This window comes from Mandrillus leucophaeus, unplaced genomic scaffold (genome assembly GCF_000951045.1).
Source record: "Mandrillus leucophaeus isolate KB7577 unplaced genomic scaffold, Mleu.le_1.0 Scaffold1394, whole genome shotgun sequence".
Lineage (NCBI taxonomy): Eukaryota > Metazoa > Chordata > Mammalia > Primates > Cercopithecidae > Mandrillus > Mandrillus leucophaeus.
This window is the reverse complement of record NW_012101359.1, coordinates 242,094-251,879: the sequence shown is the minus strand read 5'-3', so window position 1 is coordinate 251,879 and position 9,786 is coordinate 242,094. Positions and strand designations below refer to the sequence as shown.

At 46.4% G+C, this 9,786-nt stretch overlaps 1 protein-coding gene across 1 annotated transcript in view; it reads left to right on the top strand.

The window, feature by feature from the left end:
* The window catches only part of SLC31A2 (solute carrier family 31 (copper transporter), member 2), a 12,725-nt gene extending 3,889 nt beyond the window's left edge, over nucleotides 1-8,836 (top strand). The window contains exons 2-4 of the mRNA XM_011973693.1: nucleotides 2,445-2,511; nucleotides 6,221-6,410; nucleotides 7,458-8,836. Coding sequence (XP_011829083.1) covers nucleotides 2,445-2,511; nucleotides 6,221-6,410; nucleotides 7,458-7,626 — 426 coding nt within the window. The 3' untranslated portion in view covers nucleotides 7,627-8,836. The remainder of the gene's footprint in view (nucleotides 1-2,444; nucleotides 2,512-6,220; nucleotides 6,411-7,457) is intronic.
* The last annotated feature ends 950 nt before the right edge of the window (nucleotides 8,837-9,786 follow it).

Here is a 9,786-nt window from a genome sequence, read left to right as displayed (position 1 = left end):
GCTGCACCCATTAACTCGTCATTTACATTAGGTATATCTCCTAATGCTATCCCTCCCCCTTCCCTCCTCCCCACAATAGGCCCCGGTGTGTGATGTTCCCCTTCCTGTGTCCAAGTGATCTCATTGTTCAATTCCCACCTATGAAGACATATAACATTTTTAGAAGAGTGCCTGGCACAGAATAATTAGTAAGTGTCATTTCCTTCCCAAGTATGAAAAAAGACGGTTGCTCTAGATTAGTACTTCCTAGAGGATAGGCTATGAGATTCTCTCCCAGAAGACACTCAGCAAGAAAAAAGGGAGGAGAGAGTTACAGGCTTTCAGAGGTACAGGCTTCTGGCAGTGCAGAAAGCTGTTAAACCTTTTGTCCAATTCCAGTCTCTCCCAAACTCCCTTGACCACAGAATCCATTTTCCCCAGTATCCTGTGCTTCTCCCATGGAACACTTCTGAGAAACACCCCTCCAGCTTTGACATGTATGGGGAAAAAAAGGCACTGGGGTTATTGAGCCCTTACTGTGTGTCACTTTGTGTGGATGGCTTTGGAGAGTTTTCCCCCAGCTCCCCTCGGAGGGAACTGAGACCAGAGAGAGGCTGTAGCTAACAAATCTGTTTTGTTCCAAATCCTAGACTCAGTCTACTATTATTTACTATCTCCTTTGGTCCTAAATATTGAGAGGGGGAGGATTGGAGACGACTAGAACATGCAAGGCCCGTGGTTTAGGGCTGTCATCTGCAAGCAGAAGTTTGTGGCTCTGGTTTCCGGGAGGCTACGGGATACCCACATGGCACAGCTTCCTGACAAAATGGCAGCTAATCAAATCTGCCTATCCTTCCACCCCCCAGTGACGTTTGCCTCCACCGGAACTCCTTTTCTGTAAGAACTGATGGCCTCCACAGCCTTCACAAGAACCCAGTCTCAGTGGGTTCATATCTTCCTCCCTTGAACACAAACTAAGAGTAATCACGCTTCTAAGGAAGTCGGGCAAATCCCTTTCTCTCTCTGTATTCATTTCCCTCATCTGGAAATGAGAGGCGATGGAGAGGGACTGAAGTTGGGCCAAATCAGCATTTTTCAAACTGAGTTTCAGCAGAGCTTAGATTTCTCTCCCCTCTTCATCCTGAGCCCTATGTTTTATATCACAGAATTACAAGAAAGATTTAAATTGGCTAGTGTTCCATGGCAAAAAAAGTTGAAAGCCATGGGACTAAAAACTCTGAGGATACTTCTATCTAGTGCTGACATTCAAGGATTCTAATATTTGGCCATTGTCTTAGAAGGCAAAGGCTTCCACGAGCTGATTACAACTCAGCCAGGATCTCCTTAGCTGGGTAACACTGACAGTGTTTGCCGAACTGCTTGTGCTGGCTGAGAAGGGCTTACCTGGGGACCAGAGGCTGCCTTCCCTTCCCTGAGAGGGTGAACTAACTGATAGATCTGTTGGGTCCTCATCTTTCCAAACAGTCATTAAGCCTGGTGTGGGCGTCTAAATTTACCATCCAGCTCCCACCGTACCCTCTTCTCTTAGAGACTGGGAGGAAGCACCGTGTCCTGGAATGTCCAGGGCTCTGGAATCCAGCTAGACACAGGTTTGAATCCCAGCTCTGCCAACTTACTAGCTTTGGGACCACCAGCAAATTACTTCTCTAAGGCTAGTTTCCCTAGCTTTCCTTCCTATAAAATGGGCCTAACTGTCCCTGTCACACAGAGGACTGTTGTGACAATGAAATGAGATGATGTAGAAAAAGCCCTTGATGCCACCCTGAACACAGCGTGGAGCAAGCACCCTTTAAAAAGGCATCTGACAGGCACTGCATGGTCACTGCTTTTACCTGCAGTCTTTCCTGTAAGGCTGTGAACTCACCAGGGTCAGATACATTAATCTGCCTCCAAAATGCCGGGCACACGAACTGGGCTTAGCAAATGTATAGTGAATGAGTGGACAGATGTGGAGTACAGTGAAGACAGCTGCCTCTGGGCCCCTTGACGATAAACACTGTGGGATCTGTCTAGACTCCGCAGAACAAAGAGGACTCTAGGTTCCCATCACACGGGAGCCCGTCTCGGAGCTGCAGTAGAATGGCTAGGGCCCCAGTGGGTAAGAGGAGGCAGTTGCACCTGCACTTGGAAGGCATGGAGGGGACATCCCCACATAGTCTGAGGACACTGTCACATCCCGAGCCAGTTGGCCCAGTGAGGATGGGCACTCCCACACCTCTATTCTCATATGGAGCAGGGCCAGCTCAATTATAGCTCTGCTGCTGACCCTCCTGGGCAAGTCTCAGCTCTTTATGGCCTCAGTTGGCCCTGATGACTTCTGATGGCCCTTTCGACACTTCCAAAGACTCCATTTTTCTGGACTCCCAGAGGAGGCGCTGGAGAGCATTAAGGACCATGACTTCCACTGCCCCGCGCCCCATGATGCCGATTCCCTTCTCTTTCAGATGCATTTCATCTTCTCAGATACGGTGGTGCTTCTGTTTGATTTCTGGAGTGTCCACAGTCCTGCTGGTAAGAATTGGGAAGCTCAAACTTGTAGCTTGGAAAGCCTTGTAGCACGAGGCAAGGGAGAATCCGGGTTCTCTTGATTCTCGGTGGGCATTTAAGTGAGGCTGATTCCTCTGGCATAAACACTGAGCAGGAACTTCACATTTATAATTCCATTTGCAACCACTCCCTTTCAGATCGCAAAGGGCTCCATTATCTTACTGATCCTCACAAAGGCCAAGAGAGGCAGGGAGGCAGCTTTTCTCTCTGTTACAGGGGAAGCAACTAAAGCCCAGAGACAGGAAGAGAGACTCATGCAGGGTCACACAGTAAGTATGCATCAGAGCCACAACTAGATCAAGGCTTCCGGGTGCCACTTGGCACCTTCCTTATCCAGCGTTCATTGTTCTGCACCAGTTCAGAAGTCCACAGCAGCTGCTGGAGATGAGACACCAGTTTGAAAGGGAAGAATATTCCTTTGATTTGAAAAGGCAGAGTTTGTCACTAATTCATGAAAAAGTTATTTTTCAAGTTAAATAACTGCATCTTAAAAATAGACTGGAAACAGCCCAAATGCCTGTTATTGCAGGTGCAGATTAAATAAAGTATGGTCATCCCTACAATGGGCTACCATTTCTTGTTATCTATTGCTAAATAAACAGTGGCTTACAAGTCATTTTATCATTCTCTCTCAAGGTGCTATGAGTTGACTGGACCCAGCTGAGTGGTCCTCACTGAAGGTCTGTCATGCAGTATAGTCAGACCGTGGCTGGAAGTAGGGTCATTTGGAAGAGTTCCTCACTCTCATGCCAAGTGGCTGATACTGGTTGTTAGCTAGGACCTCAGCTGGAGTTGTTGGCTGAACACCTACGTGTGGCATCTCCTATGGCTTGGGCTTCCTCATGGCAGAGTGGCTAGATTCCAAGATCGACTGTCGCAAGAGAACAAGGTAGAAGTATGTGGAATTTTCAAGACCTAGCCTTGGAAATCAGATAGCATTACTTCTGCCTTCTTTGGCTGAAGCAGTCACGAAGGTCTTCCTAGGCTAAAGGAGAGGGAACAAACATGGACCCCACTGCTTGATGGCAAGAATGTTGACATCATAAGAAGGGGATGTGGGGTTGGATATATTGGAATGGCTGTCTTTGTAAAATATAGTCTGTCACAGATACGATGAAGTCACTGGGGAAAAGGTAAATCTGTGTGAACTGAGGTAAAACTGGATGATAAAGTCAAATGCAAAGGAGTATGTGTAGATAGGATGCTGTCATTTGGACAAACAGAGGCTGATATATACATTGAGCAACAGAGGTTGCTCTGAGGAGGAGAATTGGGGTGAAGGGAGATTGGGGTGGGAAGAAAACTGATTTTTCTTTTTTTTTTTAAATGGAGTCTCTGTCGCCCAGGCTGGCATGCAGTGGCACGATCTTGGCTTACTGCAACCTCTACCTCCCAGGTTCAAGCAATTCTCTTGCCTCAGCCTCCCGAGTAGCTGGGACTACAGGCATGCACCACAATGCCCAGCTAATATTTTTGTATTTTCAGTAGGGACGGGGTTTCACCATGTTGGCCAGGCTGGTCTCAAACTCCTGACCTCAAGTGATCCACCCGCCTCGGCCTCCCAAAGTGCTGGGATTACAGATACGAGCTACCACACCTGGCCTGAATTTTCACTGTATTCTTTTTTGCACTGTTTGAAGTTTCACCATGTACATGAAATTACCTATAATTTTATATTTTAAAAACCTGCATCTATCAGATGATTTCCTCCGGGGAGCCTTTGGGAAAAAAAACCCGACTGTTTTTCCTTTTCTTACACTCAACACACTTCTGTGACCAGATGTGTAGGCTTTCCCTCAGTGACCAATTTTCTGATACCAGCTGGGTGTCCTACAACTCAGTTCAAATCTGACACTAACCAGAGTTAGTGCAGATCCCACAGGTTAAGGGCACAGTCCCACAAGGCTGCCCCCTGCTTCAGGCACCAATCGCAAGTCCCAGCTTGTCTCCCATACTTCTGGCCAACTGACTATACATCGGGGTTCCTACAATGCCTTCGTTGGGGTCAATTATTTGCTAGAATGGTTCACAACACTCAAGGAAACACTTAAAAAGAGTACAAATGGGCCAGGTGCGGTGGCTCATGCCTGTAATCCCAGCACTTTGGGAGGCCAAGGCGAGTGGATCACCTGAGGTTAGGAGTTCAAGACCAGCCTGACCAACATGGTGAAATCCCGTCTCTACTAAAAATACAAAAAAATTAGCCAGGCGTGGTGGGGGGTGCCTGTAATCCCAGCTACTTGGGAGGCTGAGGCAAGAGAATTGTTTGAACCCAGGAGGCAGAGGTTGCAGTGAGCCAAGATTGCGCCACTGCACTCCAGCCTGGGCAACAGAGCGAGACTCCATCTCGAAAAAAATAAAAAGTACAATGAATAGCTGGGAGGAAAAGATGCATGGAGCAAGGCATGTAGGAAGGGGTTCAGAGCCTCCAGGCCCTCCCTGGGCTTGCCACCTTCCAGGTACCCCCATGTGTTCAGCAGCTGGAAGCTTTTCAAATCCTGTCCTTTTAAAGAAATTATTCATATATAATAGTTGTACATGTTTTGGGGTACATGGGATATTTTGATACCTATATACAATATGCAATGATCAAATCAGGGTAACTGGGGTGTTTATCACCTCAAACATTTATCTTTGTGTTGGAAACATTATAATTCTATTTTGAAATATACAATAAATTATAGTTAACTATAATTTCCCTACTGTACTGTTGAATACAACAACTTATTCCTTCTAACTGCATTCCTTTGGGTTTCTATGGAGTCTTCATATAGAGGCATGATTGATGACCTCACTGGCCACTGGTGATCAATTCAGCCTTCAGTCCCTCTCTCCTTCCAGAGGTAGGAAGTGGGCTGAAAGTGCCAACCTCCAAGCACAAGGTTGGCTCCCCTGGCAACCAGCCCCCATCCAGAGCCCATCCAAGAACCTCAGCCATCAGTCATCTCATTAGCATATAAAAAGACACCACTTCAGAGTTTCCAAGGGCTCTAGAAGTCGTGTGCCAGGAAACCAGGGCAGAAACAGGATATATATCTCTTATTATGTTGCAGAGTCCAGTAAAATACTTTAGCTGGACCGCTTATTATCCCTCTTAGTGAAACGAAAGTAGTAATTAACAGTTATATTTTACACAGCAGCTCTAATAAGCACTTGATATTTTCTGTAAAATAATTTATTGGGTTTTTCCCCTAATATAAAAGTAATATATATAAAAGAAACCTTAGAAAGTTAGGCAAGAATATAAAAACCATCCATATCCTACTTTGCTGAGATAACTATTACTCTTGTGCTGTTTATCTTTCCTTCCAGACGTTTTTTGTGTACTTACATATAAACAGGACCTTGCAGTACTCATCCCTTAACAAGAAGTCACAACAGATTTGTGCAGCCTGCCAGGGGAGTGGCTGGGGTGATGGTACATGGCTTCTTCAGTCTCAGCCCCTGGCTTTTTCAGGCGGCTTCTCTTCCTTCTCTCAAAGCCACACTCCAGTAGGCCAATCCTGCTAAGAAAGGTCTGGTGAAGACAGTGAAGAAGTTCAGAGCTCAGCAAGGGTGGGGAAGAAGATGCAAGAGAGAGGTGGATGGAGTGGATTCCATGAACAGGTGGAGGTGCTGGAAGGGAAACAGTGCTGGCCAGGCCAGGTCTCCACAACTCTGCCTCCTTTGACAGGCATGGCCCTTTCGGTGTTGGTGCTCCTGCTCCTGGCTGTACTGTATGAAGGCATCAAGGTTGGCAAAGCCAAGCTGCTCCACCAGGTGCTGGTGAACCTGCCCACCTCTATCAGCCAGCAGACCATCGCAGAGACAGACGGAGACTCTGCAGGCTCAGATTCATCCCCTGTTGGCAGAACCCACCACAGGTACAGGCAGTGGGTATGGGAAAGGGGCAGAGGCCTCACATTCACCCTGGGAGACAGGCTGGCCTGGACAGCATTAGCCCCACTTCACAGAGGGGACAGCAAGGCCCAGGGAAGGACCAGGACTTGCCAACAAATGGTTATAAATAGCCAAGTCAACTAGAGCTTATGTCTCCTGATGCCCAGGCCAAAGCACTCTCTGTGAACAGCCACTTGAAAGGCTCAGAAGGCTTTCTTTAGGGAACTGTGATCTTCAGATGCAGGCCCCTATCTAGCAACTGGGGTGGCCACCCACCCTCCCCCAAATCTCACCAGTTCCATGGGTCACTAGGCTCCCATATCCAGGAGGGGATCTGCAGCTGTCCTGAAGCAATGTATCCCACTTGGTGGGAGGAGGAAGACAAGCTCTCCTCTCCTCCCTTCCCACTCAAATCAGGCAACCATTTAGGGTCCCTGTTCTGCCCTCTGCCCAGCCCCAGCCTCACCTGTGCTTAATAAGCCTGCCCACTCCATCACTAGCCACCCTACATGGGTGTCTCAGATCTTCACAACTGTACTGCAAGGGAGGTATTCTCATTCCTGTTTTACTGATAAGGAGTCTTGAGTTCAGAGAGGTTAAGACATCTCTCTAGGCCACTTTTAGTAAGTGGCAGGACTAGGAACTGATATGTCACCTAAGTCCATGCTTTTTCTTTCCATTGTCATACTGCCTCCCAAAGTAGATTCATGGGGAAAATATGCCTTACTGATGATTTTCTTATTCCTTATCAGAAAGACAGATTATAGATACCTTCATTTTCCCCTTTGTCTAGGATGCCAGGAAGCTCGGCACCAAATGTAGTGAAGATATGTCTCTTTAAAAAGAAATCTCTTGAGTTTTTTCTGGGGGTGGGGGTGGGGGGGCAGAAAGAAATCTCTCCTGGGTTAAGCATGTAAGTTATAAATAATCAGGTCACATAACTCAACAGCTTTCTACTCCCTGATATCAACTCCCAGCTTCCTGATTACCAGCTCATTACCAGGATTAACTTGCTTCTCCTTTTTATCTAGGTGGTATTTGTGTCACTTTGGCCAGTCTGTAATCCATGTCATCCAGGTGGTCATCGGCTACTTCATCATGCTGGCCGTAATGTCCTACAACACCTGGATTTTCCTTGGTGTGGTCCTGGGCTCTGCTGTGGGCTACTACCTAGCTTACCCACTTCTCAGCACAGCTTAGCTGGTGAGGAATGTGCAGGCACTGAGGCTGGAGGGACACAGGGACCCCTCTTCCATACACTATACTTCCAACTGCCCTTTCTTCTGATGGCTATTCCTCCACCTTATTCCCAGCCCCTGGAAACTTTGAGCTGAAGCCAGCACTTGCTCCCTGGAGTTTGGAGGCCATTGTATCAACCTTCCTTCTCAGCCAGCCTGCACAGGGCCCAGGCCTGGTCTTGTGTCTTAAGATGGCTGCTGTGACCAAAGGGAGAATGGAGAGAACAGGGGTGGCAGGGTTACTGAGCCCATGACAATGCATTTCTGTGACTCAAACCAGGAATTTCCAAAGATTTCAAGCCAGGGAGAAGGGTTCTTGGTGATGCAGGGTATGGAACCTGGACACCCTCAGCTCTCCTGCTTTGTGCCTTATCTACAGGAGCATCGCCCATTGGACTTCCTGACCTCTTCTGTCTTTGAGGGACAGAGACCAAGCAAGATCTTTTTTCTCACCTTTCTGCCTTTGGAACACATGAAGATCATCTCTTCTATGGATCATGTTGACAAACTTTATTTTTCCCATTGAACTCCTAGTTGGCAATTTTGCACAGTCATACAAACAAAATTTAATGAAATGATTTCATTTTATTCATGATGGATGGCAGCAACTGCTAAGACCTACTTCCCTTTCTTTGGGGGAGAATAAGTGACAGCTGATTAAAGACAGAGACACAGGACTGCTCTCAGGCTCCTGGTTTATTCTCTGATAGACTGAGCTCCTTCCACCAGAAGGCACTGCCTGCAGGAAGAAGATCATCTGATGGCCGTGCATGTCTGGGAAGCTCTTCATGGCCTTAATGCCCTTCTTTATCCTCATCTTTCCTCTATGCAAAACAAAAAACTGCATCTAATAATGTTCAATACTTAATGTTCTCTATTTATTACTTACTGCTTACTCGTAATGATCTGGTGGGGAAACATGATTCATTCACTTAAAATATTGATTAAGCCATGGCAGGTACTGACTGAAGATGCAATCCAACCAAAGCCATTACATTTTTTAAGTTAGATGGGACTCTCTGGATAGTTGAACCTCTTCACTTTATAAAAAAGGAAAGAGAAAAATCACTGCTGTATACTAAATACCTCACAGACTAGATGAAAAGATGGTTGTAAGCTTTGGGAATTAAAAACAAATACATTTTAGTAAATACATATTTTTAAATAGTCTATGACTGTTCTGTTCTCCTCATTCCAACAGAAAGCACCTGAACCCTTATAACAACTGCAGAGGGTGAGTGGGGCTAATAGAGCTGGTAGTGCTCTTCATAAGCCTGTCTGAGAACAGAGTCCATCCACCTGCTACAAAGACAACTCTGCTCAGGGAAACCCAGCCCTGAAATGCTGCACCCAGGTAGACACCCCAGAATGCCAACTGAGGCAAGTCGTTCTTCATTCATATAACAAGTATTAATTGAGTACATGCTATAAGAAAAGTAACTGTCACACAGACTATAAACACCTGTGTTGGCACAATTATTTAGCATCTTCTCTACCTGTGGGCAGAAGCAAATATAATAGCCACTAGTTAATATATAATAAGAAATAACTGCCCTAGAAAGTAGAGTATGTCACACCTTTAGGATTGATCAGGGCATTCCTCCATGTTTGCAGGGAATTAGAAAGCTGCCTGGTGTCTCAATAAGTTTAAGATTTTGTAGAGCAGGTGTGTTCTCACTGATGGAGTGTCAACAGTCCATCTCGTAAGTCCTGACCAGCTAATGCCTGCCCGCGCCGTGGTACTGCAGAGATGGGCATCTCCATGGATAATTGGCAAACTCTTCAGTTTGACAATCTCTTTAAATGTGGTTAGACACTTGCAGTTTTTATAGAATAGAGGACTTAATTTTTTTTTTTTTTTCTTTTTAAGAATCTATGCTTTAGAGGCCGGGTGTGGTGGCTTACACCTGTAATCTCAACACTTTGGGAGGGCGAGGCAGGAGGATCACTTGAGGCCAGGAGTTCAAGACCAGCCTGGCCAACATGGTGAAACCCTATCTGTATTAGAAATACAAAAGTTAGCTAGGCGTGGTGGCAGGCACCTGCAATCCCAGCTACTCAGGAGGCTGAGGCAGGAGAATCACTTGAACCTGGGAGGTGGAGGTTGCAGTGAACCGAGATC